This window comes from Phanerochaete carnosa, assembly GCF_000300595.1.
Source record: "Phanerochaete carnosa HHB-10118-sp unplaced genomic scaffold PHACAscaffold_10, whole genome shotgun sequence".
In the NCBI taxonomy this organism is placed as follows: Eukaryota; Fungi; Basidiomycota; class Agaricomycetes; order Polyporales; family Phanerochaetaceae; genus Phanerochaete; species Phanerochaete carnosa.
The window spans coordinates 1,655,324-1,678,543 of NW_006767637.1; the positions used below are offsets into that span (position 1 = coordinate 1,655,324).

The 23,220-nt window shown below is 47.6% G+C and overlaps 6 protein-coding genes across 6 annotated transcripts; 5 read left to right on the top strand and 1 right to left on the bottom strand.

The window, feature by feature from the left end:
- Positions 1-2,389: 2,389 nt before the first annotated feature.
- On the bottom strand, positions 2,390-5,046 carry PHACADRAFT_32305 (uncharacterized protein; the record flags this gene model as incomplete). The annotated part of the gene is made up of 9 exons (XM_007399937.1): positions 2,390-2,501; positions 2,551-2,736; positions 2,779-2,897; positions 2,947-3,000; positions 3,091-3,839; positions 3,898-4,142; positions 4,191-4,327; positions 4,388-4,543; positions 4,591-5,046. The coding sequence occupies 9 exons, from the start codon at positions 5,044-5,046 to the stop codon at positions 2,390-2,392; spliced, it is 2,214 nt and encodes a 737-aa protein (XP_007399999.1).
- A 985-nt stretch (positions 5,047-6,031) lies between these two features.
- Positions 6,032-7,102, top strand: PHACADRAFT_200150 (uncharacterized protein; the record flags this gene model as incomplete). Its single annotated transcript, XM_007400409.1, has 1 exon — positions 6,032-7,102. One exon carries the CDS (start codon positions 6,032-6,034, stop codon positions 7,100-7,102), a length of 1,071 nt encoding a protein of 356 aa, XP_007400471.1.
- A 3,141-nt stretch (positions 7,103-10,243) lies between these two features.
- PHACADRAFT_103109 (uncharacterized protein) lies at positions 10,244-10,813 on the top strand (the record flags this gene model as incomplete). Its single annotated transcript, XM_007400410.1, has 2 exons — positions 10,244-10,456; positions 10,511-10,813. Coding segments are annotated over 2 exons (516 nt in total), but the record flags the coding sequence as incomplete, so codon positions are not given.
- A 177-nt stretch (positions 10,814-10,990) lies between these two features.
- PHACADRAFT_165908 (uncharacterized protein) lies at positions 10,991-12,165 on the top strand (the record flags this gene model as incomplete). Its single annotated transcript, XM_007400411.1, has 5 exons — positions 10,991-11,133; positions 11,182-11,317; positions 11,396-11,544; positions 11,594-11,991; positions 12,047-12,165. 5 exons carry the CDS (start codon positions 10,991-10,993, stop codon positions 12,163-12,165), a joined length of 945 nt encoding a protein of 314 aa, XP_007400473.1.
- A 518-nt stretch (positions 12,166-12,683) lies between these two features.
- Positions 12,684-12,884, top strand: PHACADRAFT_61413 (uncharacterized protein; the record flags this gene model as incomplete). The annotated part of the gene is made up of 1 exon (XM_007400412.1): positions 12,684-12,884. A coding segment is annotated over one exon (201 nt), but the record flags the coding sequence as incomplete, so codon positions are not given.
- Positions 12,885-16,083: 3,199 nt separating this feature from the next.
- On the top strand, positions 16,084-16,800 carry PHACADRAFT_200152 (uncharacterized protein; the record flags this gene model as incomplete). The annotated part of the gene is made up of 1 exon (XM_007400413.1): positions 16,084-16,800. One exon carries the CDS (start codon positions 16,084-16,086, stop codon positions 16,798-16,800), a length of 717 nt encoding a protein of 238 aa, XP_007400475.1.
- Between the last annotated feature and the right edge of the window lie 6,420 nt (positions 16,801-23,220).

Below are 23,220 nucleotides of genomic sequence, written 5' to 3' on the forward strand. Positions count from 1 at the left end.
AGATTGGTCCTCCTCCACCTCTTGTCAAGCTTCAATGCGCTCTGCTGGTTGATCTCTGGTGATCTCAATAAGCTGATCAGAGATTTCTTCGATCACTTTGGCGTTTGATTTGTTGTCTCTGTGTATGCAGATGACTTCTCTGCACCTGTGCCACTTGTTGTCTTGTGTTCGAAAGTGGTAGTCTCGTTGTTGGCTGGTGTGGTGTCTGTGTGCTTGATTCCGGCACCTTTCTCGTGTAAGTTCAGCACTTCGCTGACTTGTGGTTCTGATGATGGGAGGTTGGACCATGTACATCTGGTCACCAGTGAAAGGAGCTTTGGCCTAGTGTAAGAGTTGGAATGCGTAGAACATGGACTTGAGCAAAGTCCAGGAAATAATATAGAAAGTGACTGATAATACAGGAGGCCGAAGCTAAAGTACACGACATTTCCAGAGGGTATTTATACTAACCTAGCTACTGTGGGATCAGCAGAGAAGGGACAATGTATATACAAGAATGTCCTGGAAATGTAAGTGGTTCAGAAATAACCCAGAAAGGAATAACTCGGAAAAGGGTAGAACCTTTGAGTAGTGCTATTTGTCCGGAGAATGGAGAATAAAAGGAAAAACATATATTGGGACAACAGACCAATCGTAACACAAGTGCTGGTACCTCCACTGTGTCTCTTCAGGGTGAGGCTCAGTCTCGTCAACGATGTATTAATTTATGTATATTGTGGGATGAATATGGTACAGAAGAGTGCAATATAATATTTTAGAAAGTTATCACTGATTACTCTAACGATAGTACCAAACACAGCAAGCTTATTATCTGAAGCCGTGGCTTGCCAGCTTGGCTTGGCTGGCTTGACATTCAAGCCAAGCCAAAAGCCTTCCCCCAGCCGGCACCATTTGGCTTGGCTTGGCCTGGCTTGCTGGCTTGAAGCCGAGCCAGTCAAATCACTACAGAGAATTCACGAGTAATCAAAGATAAATTCTAAAGATATTTCTGTGTTCTTATATAGCTCATCTACTTCCTAATATATTCAGTCCAATACCTAGTACGCTGAGGAAGCTGAGACTAAGAAAAACATAGCGGAAAACCAAAGGGCGCCAGAGCCAAGTGTGCTCTGCGCGCATCATATCTAAATATGGAAGGAGGCTACAGTGATGTCATAGGTTGGCAGGTTTCAACAGTACTTCAGCCGGAACCTGCCAACCACGTGACCATGGGAAACGCCTCAGTACAACACTCCCCCTCAACAAGCAGACATGTTTGTGAGGGAGAGCTGCTGAGTGTGAGTAGGGCGGGCAAGTGCCTTGGTGAGCATGTCAGCAGTGTTTTCCTCAGAGGTGCAATGAATGACAGAGTGTAAGGCACATGACTTAGCACCCATTTACTGTAGACACCTTCCTTTTTTGTAACTTGGTGCTCTTGTCGAGTTGGTATTCACAGCTATAGAAGACCATATTGACTGAAACTTAGGAAGAGAGCTGCCTAAGCTCCCTTCCTTGGTCAAGGTAAAATCAGAGATTACCACTACATATGGTGGTAGCTCTGATCATGACAAATTCTGGACGTTCTTTTTGAAGTTTGTCTGGTTCACGCACCTTGCTAGATTAAATGTACCCAACCTAGAGTCAGAAGCAGTCTTGTTCTTAGGGAACCAATTGGAAGGCAAGCCTGCCACTTGGTTCCGCGAGAATATCAAACCAAATCTCCTAGTACTAGGAGATCACAGAGCAACATTGGCAGGAAATTTCTGCTTAATGTACTTGCACTTTATGTGAAGTCCAGTACGATTAAGGACGCAGCCTACAAGTACGATTCCATGCGCTACTCATCTTGTACTGGAGTGAACAGGTTGTTCCAAAACCTGGACAAGTATGCCAGGCAAATGGTTGTCCACCCAGATTTGTATTCATTCATCCAACGGTTCATGGATGGACTTCCAATATTCATATCTACTTGGATTAGAGAACTTCATTGATGAAACCCTAAGAACTCAAGTGCTGAGAGGCTTCTCGAGAGTGCCCTTCAGATCGAGAACCTTGATGCCAGTGCAGAGACTTGGCAGAAGCGACAGGCATCCATAATGTTGGTGAAGGTGGTGGCAGCACCCCTGGGCCAAAAAGTAACACAATAATTTTTGATCCTGACCACAGAATGTATTGCAATACTTCACAAGCTCTGGTACTTCATTGACAGCCTGTTCGGTGGCCCTGGCGGACTTCAAATTGCATCAATAAATGTACCCAAAGTGGCCACGACATATCTGCAAATGGTTGTCTTTGGTACCAGAAGGGTTCTACTGTCTCAAATGGTAGATTTACATCAGAAACAGTGTTATATTATTCAAAACAGGAGCAAACAGTGGCAAACAGGCATAAAATAAACACGTGGTGACCATTACTTGTGCCTAGCCCTCTTACGGCCTTCTTCGGCGCTCTTGCCAGTGTCATCGGCATTCTCCGTGGCTGTGTCTCTGCTGTTCCCGCCACCTTCTGCAGAGCGTTTCATTCTGCGTATATTGTTAGCATGTACAGAGCGCAGTAGCTATGACAATATACCCCTGTTGCTGCTTTGCAGCAATTACTTGCTTCAGAACCCACAAAATATTTTGCAAGGCAGCAGACCAGTCGTTAGACTCGGATGAGTCACACAGCGCTATCGCGGCATACAGCACGGTCAAAAAGCCGTTGTTGCTGTGCTTGAAGAGCGGTGACCAGTCGCCTTGGCCACCTTGTACCAGGTGACTGTTTTAGTGTTCGCGCCATGTGGGATTAATGGCATCCCACTATTGCCAGAACTTTGCGGCATAGCGGGCAGTGTCAGTAGGAACGATGTGATCAGCGCGTGCATACCAGATCCAATGTTGAATCTCTGGAGGTTGAGAAGTACATGGCAGCCCAACTTTCTGTATTGATTGTTAGCTAGATCTGTTGCAGAATGGCTGAGCCACTTACTGCCTTCTGAAAGCTGAACAGTGATTCAAGCTGAACCCATGCCCGCATGCAATCCTGTCATGTCGCCGCTTCTGCAGGTGGTAATTCTTCTCGCATCAGGCGGGGGAAATGCTCCCAGATGAAGTCGGGTCAGTCCGGGCTCACTGTGACAGCTTGTAGGTTCTCAGATACACGGTGCTCATGGTCTGGCCCCAGGCATAACACCTCATTTGGCTCGTCATTGTCATTATGTGCAGAGGAGGGCTCTACTAAGCTGCTTCTAGGAGTGGTGCTGCGGTTCTGAAGAGGGTCAGGCGATGACTGGTCTGCCAAATGCTCTCCTGACGTTTCTGCGTTTGAGGCTTCAGCAGCATTCTTGCTGAACCTGGTGGATGACCTGCAAGGCTGGGTTGTCGCAGTCAGCTTCAGCTTTGGCTTTGGCCTAGACTTTGGCCTGGGCCGCTTCACACCATCGCAAGGGGGGCTGAACAGGCCATTGTTCAGGCCAAGTGATGCAATGAGCTGGCGATTGCTGGCAATAGTTGCCTCGTGAGCCCATTTGAAGGGAGCCGTGAGAGCGAGCCCATTTAAGCTCTCAATATCAGCACATCTTGGGCCGGGCTCCAGTGCATACACCAATTGTTTGAGCACAGACAAATCGATGTTTGCACCTTCAGGCAAAGTGAGCTCGGGCTCATCTTCTATGCTCGCACGTCTTTCTTCTTCTTCCAGATCTAGCAAAGGCGATGGAGAGAAACAAGCGGGAGAAGCTTGCGCAGCAGGGGACAAGGAGAACGTGTGCACTGAACGTTGAGCAGAGGAGCCTGCAGCAGCTGTCTGATGCAAAGACGTGGGCCCTACAGGTACCGGGGCTTGTGACCCCTCTGCGCCAGCCTCCTTTTGAAGCTTAGCCTCTGTACCATCGTATAGTTAGCCAACCTATAAAATTCCCGTGTTCAAATTGCTACTCACTCCGAACTTCCTTTGCGAACAGTGTGATCTGTCCGCAAAACACCTTCTTAAATGCGTCGGGGTCCCACTGCAGAAAGTTCTTTGGAAACGCCCCTGGAATTTCTCCAAAATTAACAGCTCTGGCCTCAAAGTTGCTGATCTCAGAAACCCATCGAACTCCAACTAAGGTAAGCACCTCCATTCTGGTATATTCTGAGACCATCTTCAGAACAGGAGACAGTACAGACGCCAGTCTGTTGCATGCTCTGAGACATGTAAGTAATGAGGCATCCTGAGAGCTCACTATCACTCACTTCGTCTGCTCGATAGAGTCAGAAGACGGAGAACCCAGCTGCGCAGCTTTGTAGTGCTCCAACTTGTCTGCGAGTATGCTGTCAGCTAGGGCCTCGTAATGCTGACGCTTCTCCTCAGTGAGTTCTTCTTTGAAGATCTTTTTTGCACACACATTTTTGACGTTTATGTTGCTTCTAGGCAGCGCTGCATTGCGTACCCTCTCCTTCTCCATGCTCACAAACTGCAGCCAGCCGGGAGTGCACCTCGGCTTAGAGCCTGTTGGTTTCCGGAGTTGGGACAACAGCGGCTGCCACGGGTTGTTCGTGTCAGCTGTAGCAGCCCACGCGCGCCATCGTGAGAACCTCTTGATACTCTGCTCAATGTGTAAGTTGTGGTTATTCCAATAGCTGCAACACTCACCTTGTTTATTGTCTTGATAATTCCCTCTTTATCCTTTGAGCCAGCAATATCCTCAAACATCGAAGGATCGAAACATTGCCAAAATCCAGAGATGATCAGGTGCCAGAAGTTCCCAATCCTCTTGTTTCTCCCTTTACCCTTCTTTGGAATCCTGTTGTACTCATCCTTGTACTGCACCAGGTATTTGTACGGCTTGCCAACAAAGCAGCTGGGGTTGCCGCGGCGAACGTTCCTCTTAGTGCCCATTGCCTTCACTTTTCTGCCCACTGCTATGACCAGTGGTTCATCAGGTTCAGGTTTGGATTCCTCATCTTCGTTGTCCTCAAATTCATCATCCTCCTCTTTGCTTTCGTCATGATCCGCTTCCTTGCCATCAACATTGTCCTCTGGTTCCTCTCGTGCTCCTTCAATATCTTTGTCGGCCTCTTTCTCTGTCTCCTGCTTGGCCGAATCCATGTCGAAGGTATGTGTATGTTGCGTCTGTTCACTTTCAAAGGGTGAACAGTGTGGTGAGTGCAAGGGGGATTTCTGCTCCATTGACAGTATGGCGACCCGCGTGTACGACAGCCAAGTCTCGCCCCTGCAAAAGGTGAGCAACGCTTTGCTCTGTTTGTTTGTTTGTATAACTTTGTTCTTCTGCCCATGCTCATATGATTTCTACTTCAGGAACTCCCATTCCTAAATGTGCAAACTCATTTCCTCTTCAGTGAGTACATCATAAACCTTGATTAATCAGGTATAAATAACATGTCCAGCAGGTCTCGCATCCCAACACGCTTTCTCCCCAACTCTCAACCTCCCTCTGCATAACAATGCCAGGCTCTTTCGCCTCCTCTGGTGCTGGTCGTGATGACAATAGAAATGAACACTTGTGCCGCCGCTTTCCTTCCACAGGCGACTACTCTGACAGTTCCAGCTTCAACAGCAATGCAGATGGCAACCCGACTCAGCAAGAGTGCAGCAATCACACAAGCAGCAGTGAACAGGGCGACAATGCATAAGACAGTGATGGTGCTGGAGGTAGTGGTGGCAGTGGCAGGGACGATGTCAATCAACTTGTCAATGACATGCAGCGAGCCAGCATATAGTACATACAACCTTCAATGACATTTTACGATAATTTATGCATGTGAGGTGGTTCCATGCGTACTGTAATCAGCAGTACGGCCATGCTGCCTGTTCAGTATCAGCATGATCCGACCCCTCGGGTGGGGTTCCACTGGTGTGGCAAGTGGCATGTCATCACAAATGGCAGATTCACTGGGATCACCACAAATTGGTAAGTCACTTACTAAAGTATAAATGATTCCTACAATCTGATCCCGGGCCCAGGCTGCTGGCCCAGTCATGGATAACCGGACACTCGCATGCGGCGAACCAAAGCTATAAGGAATTTTGCCACGCATTCCGGGCTTAGATCAATGCCTGCATCAATGGCCGGATGCATGGACCAATTTTGCCCCACTCGGTCACTGACTTTGCCCTCCCTGGCTTCTGCCCCAAAGAGGCTCCTCCGGCTCCCCTTGTCATCAATGCAACTGCCGCAAATGGCCTGGAACTTGACACAATGGCTCCTGCTGCTGGCTCTGTTCTCACTGCTGGCCCCTCCTCCGCTGCTGGCCCGTCTTTTGACGCCAGCTCTGGCTCCAGCTCTAGCCCTGCTGCTAGCCCTGCTCCTGCCACCAGTTCACTGCCTACGTGTACCACACATGCCGCTGCCGGTTTGACATCCACACGCACCACACACACTGCACGCACCGCGCCTAGTGCAACACCCGCACGCACCACACCTGGTGTAACGCCCACACACACCGCGCCTGGTGCAAAGTCTGCACGTGCTCCCTCTGCTCCCACGGGCCCTGCTCCTGCTCCCATGCCTGCCGCTCCTGCAGCCATTCCCACGTTCAGCATGGATCCACCTGTCACTGGTGAGAACCACAAGGCTGGGCTGAATGGCTTCTCTGCCACCGTCTACTGGCCAGCAGTTCCACACCGCTTTATTCAAATGCTTCGTGACACCCCTCCGACAGCACCATTTGTGTCGTCAAGACCACCACCATCTTCTTCTTCGCAGCCAACCACATCACTGCCATGGCCTACATCACCGCCACCGTTCGCACCACCATCGTCCCCCCATTCTCCAAGCAGTCGCCCGGTCCCCTCATCATGGCCACCGCCACCATCCACTTGCCCTGCATCGAGTGCACAGGATGTGCTCTACGGCTTCGATATGTTTGGCCATTCTTGCCGATGCCCTCTTCCAACTGCCGAGCACTTGGCATCTAGGAGCTGGGCTCCATCGGTGAGCAATTTGGGCACTTTTGGCCCCTCATCCCTACTGCTCAACCCTGTCCCACTGCAGGACGTTTCTACACTGCCTCCCTCGACTATTTTGGCACCATCACCTTCCTCCCTGTCTCCATCGTGGGTCTTTGTAGGCAAGCCACAAGTTGACATCTGGGTCTATGCTGTTATACGTGGCATTAGGCCTGGCATCTACAATGACCAGTAAGCAGCATTTTTTCTCTTACCTTTGTAGGTAATAATCACTGCGTAGGCCAACCGCCGTGGCCAATTGGAGTTCTGACCCCGATGCTCTGATGTTTCCATGCTCTTTTTGACCATATGCCCAAGAGATGATGGAGCTGCTGGGCGCACAGGGTGAGATCAGATGGCTGTGAAAATGCTAGCTGACAGTGGCGCAACCAAGTGCATCATTTCTTGAACCAAACGTATTGTTTATTGCCTTGGACAAATGTTTTAAATAGTCTTGTTGTTGCTGTATATACCTGCCTGTCTATTTGTAGAATATATGTACGCATCCTTGTTTTTCCCAATCATAGCTCTCGTGAGAAATTGGCTCAAAATGACTCGGATCAAATTTTGATCTGCAGATGGGACAGAGCATGGATGGCACATAGCAACACATTGCGTACAACATCAATGATTGCAATGTGCAGGTCTGCTATTTCAAAGGTGTCGCTATGCTGCCATTCGTCTGCGTCGTCTGCCGGTGCATACTCACTGTGACTGCATCGGTGCATATTGCTGCATGAATACTACAAGCGAAGCTTTCAAATCTGGTAAATATTACCTGTGCTACTAGACAATACATGAGATAGGCAAACCATGGTAGGTAATAGGCAATGAACAGCTCATCTCTTGCACAGCCATGTTCTGTTAATAAGACAATGTCAAACTTCCTGGGTAGCTCATTAGATCACATGGTGTACACTTGACAAATTCCCGAGCCTGTATAGTTGCAATTCTACGCTACACTGACAAACAAGTTTGAGCATCAAATCAATTCAATTAACTGGTCTGCGCCTAATATAATCCAGTTATCCTAGGATACTACCTAAGGTACAAGGTAGGGGGTTTATTTTTAAGGTCTCAAAGTTGTGCAGATCTGTTTCTGTATTTATTTTATGATTTATAGACCATTAACACTATGTTTTGTGTGTAGTACACATGCCGTAGAACATAGCTAGCCTGGACTTGGTATGATTGTTAGAGAGGTCCATATATCGCAATTTCAGACACAAAATGCTGCCCCTCTCATGAAGGAGCATGAACAACATCAGGCATAGTCATGTAACATGCATTTACATTTACATACATGCCACAGAGCCACTTATATGGGGGTCATACTAGTATCCTGAGCTGCAGCACGGCAAACAGACCTTTCTGCAGCTGCAGGAGTCTCTGTAAACAAGATCTCATAAATATCATGGCAGTTGCTGCACCAAAATGTATTTCAATCATGCAGTGCCATTTGGATATGTACCTCATCAGTATCAAAAGCAGTACTTATGAAAGAGGCTACAGGATGGCAGAAGGTACAATGGATACTACACAAGAGCAGTATGCACAGATCAGTTACTCTTGCACGGACCAATGGTGCTCCAACTTGTGGTAACACAGGTATCGGATAAGATTTTGCTCGACATTGCTGCATTTCTCCTTGCCTATATAGTATGTATCAACTTTGCAAGTACTTGTATAGCAGCATTAACAGTTGTACTAGGCATGTACTGAGGCATCCGTGTCTGATTGATGACCTGCATGTGTGAAGCTGCTGTCCTTGTGTGAAGCCTCTACCAAACTGCACCAGAAGGCAGTACAAGGAATATTATATTCTACGAATCACATACTAGCTTGATACTGTAGGGCCGTAGAATTCACTTATCAATTCAGCTCTGTATGTTAGTCCACGCATGAGTCAGTCTAGATTGCTGGTCTAGTGGCATCTGAGTTGCTCATACTACTACTCAACAGTTGTTTGCAGCACAGCAAACCTGCGAGCTCAAGTTTGCTCTGAGAGATATAATACTAATTTGACTGAAGTTTATATACTGTTACACAATGCCTATACAATGCCTAGGAGTCCAGGTCATCAGGTAGAACAACAGAATATGATGCGCCATACCAAACACAATTACTATGTTTGGAAGGTGGTTTAAGCTCTGACCGTTCGAGCTCGTAGCCACGACAGCCTGCCACCTTATTTGGTCCCTGAGCTACTCAATTTGGCATTCATGTCTCTGCACCTCTCATGACAGATTGCCCTTGGCAGCCATCATGTTCTCTGTCATACCCATCTGTGCCTCTGCATGCGCAGGAGAAGCTGCAGCGTTCTAGTCATGTCACGCCCACAAAGAGTTCTGTAAGCACCGCGCAACATTCAGGCTTGTTCTAGGGCTGACAATCCACCTTTTAGGACTGTAGTACTGTGCGAGACTCACCTCCCGACATTTTGTGCTTGAAGGCTGCAGACATGCTGCATGCAAACACCTGTTCTGCCACTTTTGCCAGCTGTCAATATCTTGATCACCCAGCCCTCTGGTGCGTAGCTGCTTCTCGAAGTTGGATGGCTATACTAATACAGCAATGAACAGACAATGTACAATACATGCCACCTATCACGGCACTTAGGGCATGTGGATGTTCTGCGTGAACATCTGTCTTGCCAGCTTCACAAGATGTCATTTAGGCTCAACTCAAACTGCTCAGCTGTCTGGTGTGTAGCTATACTTAGGAGGCGAGTACTTATTCTAACCCTTTGCCGAACAGGCCGGCTGCAATGCGTGCCACATACCGTGGCACCTTTGCGCGTACCCACGAGCACATTGCAGCACTGACAGCTAGTGGCCTTACGAAGACAGTAAGGATGGAGCTATCTGGTTGGTGCTACCATCCCTCAAAAATTAATACCATCTTGTCATGTATCCCGCTGCTGTACCCCACTGACATCCAACTGCGCAATGCCAAAATGAACAGCAAAAGTCGATAAGCCAACACCCTCGTTCATGATGGACGACTCCCTACTCTCTGAGCACGAAGTGTACACCTTTGTCAGCTCACTTTCTTCTGATCGTCGTGGTGTTGCTCAACACAGACACTCATTTTTCATTTCTCTGCCATCTCCTGAGCAACTGTTAAAGCAAGCACGTCAACATGAGGATAACAACTCAGTCATCATATACGACCCTGACTTTGACTTGGGCCCCCCTGTGGACAAGAATTGTAACATGGTTGAAGAGCACCCTGATCGGCTTCCAAGCAAGTTTTTCACCACTACAGTCAGTTAAATGCCACTTAGATGCACTGGATTGCGACTCACATTCTATAATTACAAGAGCACGATGCTTTCCTTGCTGAGTGGTCGTCACATCACAACGATTTTTTGTCTGAACTACTGCGTGCAGAAGGGCTCAGAGGGAACGATACGTCTCATTGCTCCTGGTGCCCAAGTGAGAGTGCCAGCGAGGCTCTCTTGCAGTGTAAAGACTGTGTTAGTGAAGCATTGTTGTGTGATAGCTGTTGCATCTTGGTGCATGCCACCAACCCATTTCATTGTGTGCAGGTCAGTGATGTCTCTTTGGTACCCTTCATACTTGGTGTTAACAGCATGTATCAGCGTTGGAACGGCCAGTTCTTCGACAAAATCACACTGAAAGACCTTGGCCTGGTCTTTCAAGTTGGCCACCCTCCTGATGTTGCCTGTATCAACCCGAGACTTGGGCCACGTGACTTCGTAGTGGTTCACACAAATGGTATTCATTCCATCTCCATACGATATTGCAAGTGCAATCATTTTCATGAAGCTGGTGACACTATTCAACAACTGTTACGCTATGAACTGTACCCTGCCACCCTCTCCGATCCTACCACGTGCTTTACCTACTGTGTACTCGAACACTTCAGCATGCTCACGCTCTAAGGCAAGATCACACCATACAATTATTATCTAAGCCTGCAGTACCTTACTGACAATCTGAAGCTTGGTGTGAGCTATGTAAGTTTGGTCAAGCCTTCCGCCATTACAACGGTGATCTGCCGTTCATAGGACTGCTTGAAATCCTTCATGCGCTTCGTGCGTGAATGAAGACACATCAGGATGCTCAAGCGTGCCAGTCGCGGCCACAAACCGGGTGGAGTGAATGCGATGAAACCAGGTGAGCTGTGCATCAGATTCCCGGCTTGTCTGCGCCCAGGCTTCAACCTGCCGGACAATTGGAGTAATGTCTCAGATAAATTGAAGTAAGTCTCAAACTGATGTTACGAAGGCTTATACTAATCTTTGTCTAGATTGGTATACACGATGGTGACCGCGATTGATGCCAATTTCTGGCTCCGTCGCCGTGCAGTCTCTTTGGATGCCAGGGACCCTCCTCTCGGCCCGGGCTGGGGATTTTTTGTAAGCGGAAAAGAGTACAAGGAGCATGTCCTGGCATATGCAAAGGAGGAAGAGGCGAGCTTTATTCAATCACCTGTTGATAGCGCCTGCTGACGTGGCCGCTAGATCTTCACTTGCACTGGTTTGCAAGCCCTGTCTCAGGCAGACCGGCACTTCAGCAAGGGTCTCACTGCTACTGGAGTTGGCATGGCAATTGACGGCAGGTATGGATTCATACTGCCGACTGGAGTCGGAGACCTCCAGAAGGGGGAGAGGTATGCACCATCCACTGTTCAGCGATGCTGATGCTGACTATTTTTCTAGGTACTGTAACATGGATTATATCGTCGCTTCGGTTCTGTCACACTACAAAGACTTCCCTCCCTTGCTGCTGTCCTATGATATCGCATGTCAGTGGTCCGTCCATCTCTATGAACGTTTGGGGCAACTACCCGCACGCATGAAAATTGACTTGCCTGAGGGTGATCTGCGCTACGCAATTCCCAAATATCATTTCAACGCACACAAAGTCCAGAGCCATACACAATATTCTCTCAACTACATGCGAGGTGCAGGGTGTACCAATGGTGAGGAGATTGAACGCTTGTGGGCGCGCCACAACCAGACGTCCTCAAGTACACGTGAGATGGGCCCCAGGTCCCGTGAAGACACCTTAGAAAACCATCTCAACTATGTGAATATTAGGAAATATGTTGATATAGGTAAGCAAAGTTATTTACCTTAAGTTGGCTTTCTGAAATGACAACAACAATGCAGGCAAGATGTTGAACAAGAAAACCCACAAAGCCCGTAAGGACTCCGCTGTCCAGTCGTCTATCTTTGATGGGTTCTGCCAGTGCCTCACCAGACAACATGTTGAGGCGTGGACAACATAAGTTGAACCATACGAGAACAATCCTTCCCTGCCAGACCCATACAACAGAGAAATTCCAGGTCCGTACACAAACCGCTTTGCCATGACCGAGCTAATGTGCACTACTGCAGGCATGACTGAGGCTGATATTCACCTGCAGCTGATGGAAGAGGAAGACCGCACCGTTCAAAATGGAGACCTGCCCCTTCACCACATCAGTCCTGCAAATATGGTCATCGAGTTATTGGAGATAGAAGATCATCAGTAAGGTGTTCTTTGTTAGACTGTGTACTCAGGTAATCAAATTTTCAAAGGCACCGATTTCACTTGGAGTACCCTAAGAAAATGTGCAGCACAGCAGTGCAGACTGCTGAGCTAGTTGAGAAGCAGACAGCAATTCGGCGGTGCATCACCACCATCAGAGAGGTCCAGTTGATCTACATGCCCATCGTGCCATTGCTCGTAGCGCATAGGGAGCAAGATGCCCTTCTACGTGCGCGTACTGCTGCTGTCGCCTCTGGTTCACATCTTACTCTGTTGGATGCCTTCCGTGAGCAGCCCGAAGATCAAAGGCTCTTCCTCCCTTACAAGCTAGACGAGACAGATCTCGCCTTGTGCTCACAAGGTCTTGCAGAGATCAAAGAGTGTCTTCGTGATGCTCAGCTACATGACAGCCTGGACAAGCTACGGGCGCAGCTCCATGTGAAGACCCGGCTTGTTGCGTTCAAGAACCGGAATGTTTGCCACTAAAAGCACTGCACTTGGACTTGAGGTCAGCTCCTCATTAACAAGGCAAAGATCAGGGCATTTGCTGAGAAATACCGTGCTGGGTGGAGGGCGAAGTGCGCTTTGGCAGGCAGCAGAGACTGGCAGAAGACATGGCAAGTTCTCAAGCCAGAAGATGTGCACACTCTGTACAAGGAGGACGACCCTATCAACACAAAGGCGGTGTTGTACAACGATGGCCTAGGATCTGACGACGAAGACCAAGATAAGCACATAGATGAAGAGCTGTGCAAACAAGGAAAAAAGCGCAAACGGATCTTAAAGTCGAAACAGCAAAAGCCGCCAAAGAAGAAGAAGCATGTCTCTGAAGGACGAAGGACGACATCTTGGATCTGGCTTGGAGCAGACAATGCCGGTCTCATGGGAGAGCTAGAGGGAATGGCCCCAGGTGCGTGACTTACTACTTTAATCCTTCTCTTGTACTGATAATTTCTTGGCTCTGCATTGTTTAGCCCTTTGCAACAAGCTCATCTGTGCAAGAGCGCACCATTTACGCTACAAGGAGGAATGTTTGTGGCTCACAAAGGAGAAGAAACGTACAATGGAATCACTTGAGCACGAAGCCCTTCTGCGGGACGTGCATGAAGGTCAAGCAGGGAACTACAGCACCTCTGACATTGAACTCCAAGGTCGTATGGCATACGCCGCCCGGCAGGCTTCCTACTGCCGCCGGCTAAAAGCAAAGTTTCATACCCTGTGGACGTCTCCAAAGAAGCAGTCTCTGAGGAAGGCTGTTGCTGTGGCAGAATTGCCCGCAGGCTCGTACGATGTGTCTGACATGTTCAACGAGCTGGTAGAAGGTCTCACTGAGAGAGGTATTGACAAGACTCATGTTATCATGAGCGAGGCAAGTGAATTGGAGGTCGAGGACGAAGGCTCGCTAGCAGGGTGTTTTGGAGACTCAGACGATGACTTGCGTATACAGAGGTTCAAGTCCTCAGACAATGAAGATGACAGTTAGCAATATACAACATTAGTGTAGTATATGTTTGGCCCAATACACTATGATATTGACATATAACATTGTCACCCATATGCTATACGACCCCCTGTGAGCAAGTTAGGATGGAGAGTAAGACTTAGCAGAATTTGAACGTTGGATGCTTACACTTTGGCGTCGGCTGCACTCGCGTCACTGGTCAGCAGAGCAAGTTTGAAAAGTGCTGCTGACAGAGAAAAGTGAGTATGCATCTACGTATGCTCTCGCATATAGAACCACACGCTTGTATGCTACAATAGACGTGTTGCTGCACGTCATGTACTGGTGCTACTAGTAACAAGTCTGAGCCGGTGAGTGGTATAGAGACATGTTTATATTGTAAATTATATGTACAGGCAGTGCACATAAAGCTACAATGAAATAAAAAAAGTCCATGACTAACATCAATATATGTTTTCTGCAGAAATAAGTTTGTTTTAGTGTATTCGAACATATCATACCGCTTTTAGTACACTGAGCATGCCATGCTAAGCAGAGATCAGCTGCAACTACTCAGATGAACCTTATTCTACTGTTATTACGCCAGTCTCATGTATACTGACCGAGTAAGGTGAGTCTCCAATGTTCTAGACTATATCAGGATGTATGTCATGGCAACGTTCAAGGCCCGACAGATCGCCTTCATGTCATAGGCTGCCGAGCGAGGTAGTGCTAATACAAGGTGCCTGCTGACAGTCCTATAGAGACAACCTACAAAGTATTGCAACACTTCCTGCGTGGTCTCTTAATGGATGTATTGCAAAAGTTGTGAGCCTACGGCTTGTGGCAGCACTGTCATCTTCGAAGACCCAAAGTGATGCACCTTTTTGCAGTGATTGAGAGTCGTCAATGCGGTCCTCAGAAAATCGATCTAGTTTTTTCTCTTACAATCAGTGTAGGGAAAGGCCGCAGTGCTCTCGCGAATGACCTGAACGTGACAGTGATGGCCATAGAGACTGACGTGAGTGATGAGATCATCTGCGTCCATCCTCAAACCAACCCAATCAGGATGAGGCTAAGGCTGCGCTAGTTAATAAGTTCAAGGTAGTGTGCTACCAATACAACTGCACCAGCCACTACACCTCAAACCCTGAGTGCTCAATGGCTAACAAACAGTCTCTAAGACACCTTGACGTTATGAACGAAGGCAGTGAGAAAGCAGACCAGGCTACTGGCTCTCTTCCTCATAATGAATGAGATGACAGTGAAGAAAGGGACGAGAACACTGAAGTGTCAGACAGAGGACACCTGGAAGCAGGTGCCTCTCCCGACTACGCTTCAGATAGTGGACACTCGTCCAGAGTGATAGGCTCACAATATGAGTCTGAATCAGAGGAGAATATACTTTCCTCTAAGCCCGAATCTGTCTACAAGTTCAATGCAATAAACATTGCAGACTGGCAGCGATCTACACCTGACAATGGTGCCGGACCTTCTGAGCAGCCAACAGTCATGCTCGATAATGAACTGGTTAGCACGCAGGATCCAGAGGCTATGATTAGTCCGGATTCTCCTACACTACCCACTAACATGGCAGATCCTGACACCCTGTCCCATGTAATGTTTAACCAGGCAATAAACATGGCTGGTTATATGCCTATTCACTGGAACAAAGAGCATAATGAGATTATGGGGACAATCAACTTGGAAGACGTGCTAGCCCTCTCAGACCTTATGTCCCATGACCAATTTGTTGAGCATATTTGACACCATCTCAAGAGAACCAATGCTACTCTCAGTTCTCTCATAAGCAACATTGAGGCTGAGTGAGTGAGGGCGTCACGTTGACGATGTGACGCCATGCGTCGAGCCTCTGAAACAATGGCCGAACTTCGGCTCGGGAAGCCTACGCTCTTTGGCATCCAGTTTGTTCAAACGTTCACAGATGTTTCTCTTGATCAGACTGAGCAAAACAAGCTGGAGGGCATGAGGAATAGTTATCACAACCTCATACTGCGTGCCAATGCACTGAATGTATTGTTTGAGAATTGCTACCTCAACAATATGGCACTTAGAGAAGAAGTGCAAACTCTAGTGTGCGCTATTGACATGTGTATTTCAGATGACTCTATGAGCTTGGTTATCAAGTATTTTAATATGCGCAATAATCGTCGCCACAAAATAACCTGTTGTATACACAGCAGGGTCACCGCACAGCATCCAGAAGGACGTATCATGGCCAGGCTATTTGATCCTGAGCAGACAGTCCCCACGATTGCAGAGAGTCAAGACCTCATTGAGCGCACATGCTACGAGGAGATTATTGAAGATCATTCTGAGCCTGCCCCTTCTCTGGAACTGTACAAGTTCTCTAATGATGAGTACTACAACGAAGACAAGAGCAACCATATGTTCTGCACAATAACCAAGACCTTCGGTGATCGCTCGTCCATGAAGGCCACGTTAACAGCCCAGGAGTGCCTGGCAGCACAAGGGAAGACAATGAGGGTGTACCTCAAGATTAACAACCTCGAGGCATACATTTTTATCAACACCGGCAGCATGATCAATGCCGTAAGCTCCAACTTCGCTAAAGTCACAGAATTTAAGCCTTTCCCATTGTCAAACCCTATCATCCTACAACTGGGTTGTTCAGGTTCGTGGTCGAAGATTCGCTATGGCATGCAGCTGCCCATACCTATTGGTCCCACCATGCACAACTTTTACTTTGACGTTGCATCTCTAGATCACTATGATCTGATCATAGGGACCCAGATCATGCAGGATGTTGGGATGGTCCTGAACTTCTGTGACTACATCATTTGCATAGGCTCCACCACCCTACATGCGCTTGAAGGGAAAGAAGATGGGCCTACCAAACAACAAACTCAACGGAACCACATTCTGGGTGACAGACAGACGCAACGCTGTCCGACTGCCTTGTTATCATGAGAGAACTCGAAGATGGTCGCTATCAAGACTGTTGATGATTGGGAACTGGCAAACAGTCTCCAATTGGAGCAACACTGACTCAACAGCACAAGCCCTAAGGGGCTCGCAATGGCTGCGTATGGCAAGTACAACCGTACTTTGTTTACGGCCAAGTCCATGGTCACAAAAACTACAAACTCCACCAAAGCATGCTACGCTCCAATGGCCAAGCATGCTTTGGCAAAAAAAAGAAAAAAGCAAGAGTAACTGAGCCTGAGGATGGGATCACCATGCCTAAGGCCCAGGGAGCATATATTCCCCCTTGAGGGGAGTTTATCTCTCTCCTTAATAATACAGACTTGGACGCTAAGTGGCACAAGTTGTTTGAAGAGTTCAAGGACATCACGAGTGATGTTCCTAGAGTTTTCCCACCCATGCGCAAGATAAATCATTGTATACTGTTGATAGATAATCATCTCAAGATAACTTACCATCTGCCTAGATGCACAGAGGCCCTAAAGCCTCTGCTGAAGGCGAAGATCATCTAGTATGTCAATGCCGGATGGTGGGAATATAGAGCGGTGCTGCAGGCGGCCCCCATGTTGTTAATCCCCAAGAGAGATAGCAACATCCATACAGTTGTCAAATGCAGGAAGCAAAATGACAACACCATAAAGGATGTCACCCTGTTTCTTGACCAAGAGCAGATCAAACTAGATGTCGCAAGGGCTCCAGTCCAATCTAAGCTAGATTTGTCTGACACATATGAACAGATTTGCATAGAACCCAATGATGTTCATAAGACGGCCTTTCCAACAATATATGGCACCATGGTTAGCCAGGTGATGCAACAAGAGGACTGCAACACCCCTTCAACATTTCAAAGATTAATGACTCACATATTTCGTCAATATATTGGGATATTTGTCCATCCATACATGAATGATATCTTTCTGTTCTCAGACACGATCAAGGAGCACGAGGTGCATCTTAGGATCATGTTTACTCTGCTGAGGAATAATCACTTGTTTCTCAAGGCCAAGAAGTGTGAGCTATTCTCACGTGATATGGACTGCCTGAGTCATCGCATAGATGACCAAGGCCTACATGCCAACTCAGATAAGATGGCTAGGATCTGAGAATGGCGTATGCCAAGGGACTACTTTGACATACAACAATTTCTTGGCCTAGTTCAATATCTGCCGCATTTCATGCCAGACATCTCTGCTTATACAGATCCTCTTTCTGCCATGGTCAAGAACAGACGCTTGTTCTTCTGGTGCCCCATCCACCAGAGGTGTTTTGACACCATCAAGTGGATGGCGTGCAAGGCTCCAATTCTCAAGCCGATTGACCCGCATCAAAACAAAACTATATGGGTCATCTGCAATGTGTTGGTGAGCAGCGTAGGAGCCTACTATGGACAAGGCCCCAAATGGAATACTTGTCGTCTGGCTGGTTTCATGTCCAAGAAGTTTACATCCGCGCAACACTCTTACAAGATCTACAAGTTAGAGCTACTAGTGATACTTGAGGCTTTGCTCAAGTGGGAGGACAAACTTCTCAGACAAAGATTCCACATTATTACAGACCACAAAGCCCTGCAGTTCATTAAGCACCAACCAATGTCCCGCATGTTTTATCAACAGCTGCATTGGATGGAGTATTTGTCTTGCTTCAAGTACGACATCTTGCATGAAGCAGGTGCACACAATATTGTGTCTGACTGCTTCTCAAGATACTACTCTAACAATAAGCCCAACAAGGTACATCCATATGACAATTATGTCAACACAGATGTACGCCTAGATCAGAGTGGAGAAGATCTCCCTCTCAACCGATTCAAGGAGTACAAGAACATGTGGATAGGCCCAGGTGTCTCCAATGAGCCTCTGCCTGAGTGCAAACTTATTTTGAACGTAGAGCTTAATGCTATTTGCTTGACGAAACATAAGAAAACTAAGACCACCACTCAGCAAGAGCTTGAGAATGGAGATCCCATCGCTCTTACTCCTTCCAACACCATTGAGCCTCTGCAAAGCAGAGTCAAAGGCAACACCTCATTTCTTGATCAAGTGAAGGCCAAATATAAGGACGATTCTACGTTCAGTAAAATTGTCCAAGAGCCCGAGAAGTTTGCCAACTTCGAGCTTAGGGATGGCCTTCTTTATACAAAGAACCATCTCGGAGATTCAGTACTTTGCATCCCTCATGTCAAGTTTGACAGGCGCACTCTACCACAAATGGTAATTGACCACACTCACACCATGCTCGGTCACTTTGGATTCAGAAAGACAGATCAGTATATTTGCCAGTGGTACTGGTGGCCTACACTAGCCAAAAACACCAACAGGTTCTGCACATCCTATGGAACTTGCCAGACATCAAAACCTAGTAACCAGGCTCCTGCAGGACTTCTACACAGCCTATCTATCCCAACTAGGCCATGGAGCTCTATAGCCATGGACTTTGTGGGCCCGTTTCCAAAGTCAGAAGACTTCAATTACCTATGGGTAATCATCTGCCCGCTCACCTCTATGGTGCACTTGATACCAATCCAAACAACCATTACAGCGTCTGGATTAGCTTGGCTATTTGTCAAGGAGATAGTACGTCTCCATGGGCTTTCTGACGACTTGGTGTCTGATAGGAACTCAAAGTTCACCTCCAAATTCTGGCAAGAAGTTCACCGAATTCTTGGTGTCAAGCTTCTAATATCCATGGCCTTCCACCCTCAGATCAATGGCACAACCGAACAAGCAAATTGTTTGGTTACACCTTGGGGGAGTCATTCTACCTGACCAGTCTGATTGGGTCAAGCACCTACCGATGGTCGAGTTTGCGATAAACTCGAGCATCAGTAAGTCAATCGGGTTCGCTCCTTTTGAGCTAAACTCAGGAAGCCTCTCCCAAATGCTTAGAGTCTTGCCTAAAGACACAAGCAACTTACCACCAGACGTGCAGCAGTTTGCTTGCCAAGTGTTGGACCATCTTCTCAAGGCCCATGATGCAATCATTGACAGCCGCGTGCATCAGACTTATCATGCCAATCAGCGTTGCTGAGACAAGAACTCGCACCACGGTAAGCAAGACCCCCTGAAAGCAGGTGATCTTGTGTACCTATCCATGGAGAACCTATTTCTTCCACCAAATCGCGCACAGAAGCTAGTTCCGCGGTTCATTGGCCTCTACAAAATTCTGGATGGAGACTCCAGGACATTGTCCTAGACCCTGAAACTCTCTGAGGACTTAGTGAAACAGGGGATACATCCCAAATTTCATATATCATTATTGAGAAGGCATGAACCAAATGACAGTAATTTATTTCCACACTGGGATACCCAGGTGCCTTATGACATGGGCACTCTGGAGGATGCGAAATATCTGGTAGACGAGATTGCTGGCCATGAATGGAATGGGGATACCATCCTATTCGAGGTTAAATGGATCATTGGAGGAGAGACCTTTAAACTCATTGAGTTTGTCAATGAGCTCAAGGCATTAGACAAATATCTCGACCTGTGCGGGATCTCTGATTGGGCAAAACTGCCTCAGGGTTGGAACGCCCATTCAGTGCCCCAAAGAGCACCCAAGCGCTCTGGGCAATGAAGGGGCTAATCTCTCGAATCAGAGCCTCATGTGACATCCTGATCCTTGGGCGAGACACCTTGCAATTTTGCTTGCTCAAGTTCCCCGCTTTCATCTCAACTCTCTCCCTCTCTCCACAATGAGAACACCTGCGGGATATGCAAGTGTTCTTGACATCATATATCAACTGCAAATAATCTCAACCAACTAAATGGCCAAAAAAGAAGACTTTTCCATGGAAGGCGAGCAGGAACACAATCAATTGCACTATGGTCAAACCTTTGGTTGCCCCGACACCAAAGAGCAGTCGGTGAATGAGGCCTCGGTAGCTTCCAACTCCAGGAAGCGTCATCAGGGTCAAGACCCCAACAGTGACCTCCACTGGGTCTGTGACCTACAGACTGGTGTTATTCAACACCCTGTGGAATGCACACAATGTGATGACTTCATGCATCACCAGCAACTCAGCAGAGTGGATCTGAGCTTTTGAGAGGCTGCTGCAGCGCAGCTAAGCTGCATGCACGGCGTGAACAATCCTCCTGTGTGACAGCGGGAGGATCATTCAGAGCAGTAAGACTGGCTGCACTGAGAGCGCAATGAAGCCCAGGAAGCCCGCAGGAAAGTTGAGAAGGAGAATTCTCAACTCTCCTCTTCTCTGCAAAAGGCTTGCAAAACCGAAAGCTGGTTTTGCAAGCAGATAAGAACACTCGAGTCCACTCTTCGAGAGTAGTGATGTGCGGGCCGGGCCTCAAAGCCTGCAAGCCCGCCAAGCCCGGCCCAAAAAGCCTGGCCCTAATCAAGCCTGGCAGCGGGCTCAAGGCCGGGCTCGGAGCACGGTCAAGCCCAAGCCCGGCCCGGAAGCCCAGGCTTGAGTGTGCTGGCTCCGTTACTGTTCCCTGAGTTCAGAATAAGGAGAAAGCGACCTAATATGTACATAGAAGACAAAATGTAGATATTCTAGACGTAACGGCTCTCGCCAAGCACGATTGTGCGTCACCATCTGGTGCCTGCTGTAAGCGCACGCTCGTGGACTTTGCTGCGACTTGACTTGTTCCGCAGGTGTAGATCTTCTGGAGATTATAATTTAGTGAGTACATGCAGTATTAATCTACTACACCCAAATACATTCCCTTTGATAGCACCGGAACACTCGTTGTATTGTGAGCAAGCCCGGGCTTAAGCCCAAGGCTTGGGCCGGGCTCAGGCTCGGCTCGGGCTCAGAGCTCGGCTCGACGTCACCACAAGCCCAAGCCCGGGCTTTGAGCCCAAGCTGGGCCCGCACATCACTATTCGAGAGGTCCGAGAGGAGAAGGCTGAGTCTGATGACGTGACTCAGCATATTAGCCGAGAAGCAGTTGATCTGGAGAATGTTCTCTGCCACCACAAGATTCTTCTGCCTACCTCTCGGGCACATCCACTGCCTGCGTCTTTGTCCCAAATGTCTGCAAACCAAGTGCCTCTATTCACGCCGCTTGGTGTGCCAGAGCCACCTTTGGATTGCGCGCATTCCTACGTGCCATAGATGATGGAGCTGGACTATGACAATCCAGAGTCATCATTGTCTGCCAAAGGTGATGATGCTCGACAAGGCCTGGCAGCAGAAAAGTGGCCTGCTGGGAAGTTTGGTCCCTACCCAACAAAGACAGGGAGGCATTAGCCTAGGTTCGAAGCTTGATAATTGCTACAAGCCGTGAAACATGATATAGTAGTAACCCAGGTAGCAACTATTTTAGGCTGCAATAGTCCAAATAAAGGTGTTTGAGCTTGAAATTAGACTACATATGGTATATACCAACTCTCTGAAAAGATGACTAAGCCAAAACATCATCCCAGTATGGTAAAGCACTAAAACATACCATATGTTTTGAACATACTACATGTTGAATGTTTTTGCATCATGTCATGGAGAACATATGTACAAACAAGTTCTCCATTAGTAAGCAGACCAGCAATCCAGTGTTTGGGCTGCTATTCACAAAAAACTCGCCAGGAGCCGGCGAGTTTTTGGATATATGGTAGCACTCCCGGATTTGAAATAAGCGCCAGAGCGCGGGAAACCAGCTTCTGCAGGTTATTGCACCTGCTCCCCTTCCTTTCCCCCTCATAGAACTGTCAGGGAAAGTGTTAAAATAGGTTCTACTATACCTTTGTAGTGTAGAACTCAACCCTCATGTCTTCCTGTGATGTATACATTATAATAGATAATAAATAATTTTTAAAGCGAAAAAGGGCACCAGAAACAGATGGTCCTGTACCTTGTACAGAACTTGGAAGAACATCGGATGGCTGTAGATATATATATATATATATATATGTTATTTAAGTGTGGGGAAGCAATTTCGAGGCCAGGATAACATGCAGAGATGCAGGCAGGAGGTCAGAACCCTTATTGCACTCATGGTAGCTTGCCCACTGTTCTCAGCCTTTAGTAATGAATGCAGCTAGATACAAATGGTTATGCAGGTGCCCTAACACTATTAAATAACATATACAGCTCTGTGGAGCCCTAGCATACTGGTAAAGTGCTGAACTACACTCAACAACATGGGTATGCACACAGGGCTTAGAAACACCACATATGCAGATGTACAGAAGCCTACAGGCAGAGACAAGCTAAATGCAGTCACATACATAGTATTCAAACATGTTATAACCCTCCCAGGTGGTGATCCCCTTCCCACCTATGCTGTAGGAGCCAGGCACACACCTGTGCACAGATGGTGGTTTTGAACTGGTCAGAACTTGATCAAGGTGTCACTCCGGGGTTAACTGATGCACTACTCCACCAATACATGTCCCCTGGACCTAGAAAGTTGTATACCCCCGTTTTCATGGGCTGGGAATTGATTGGAA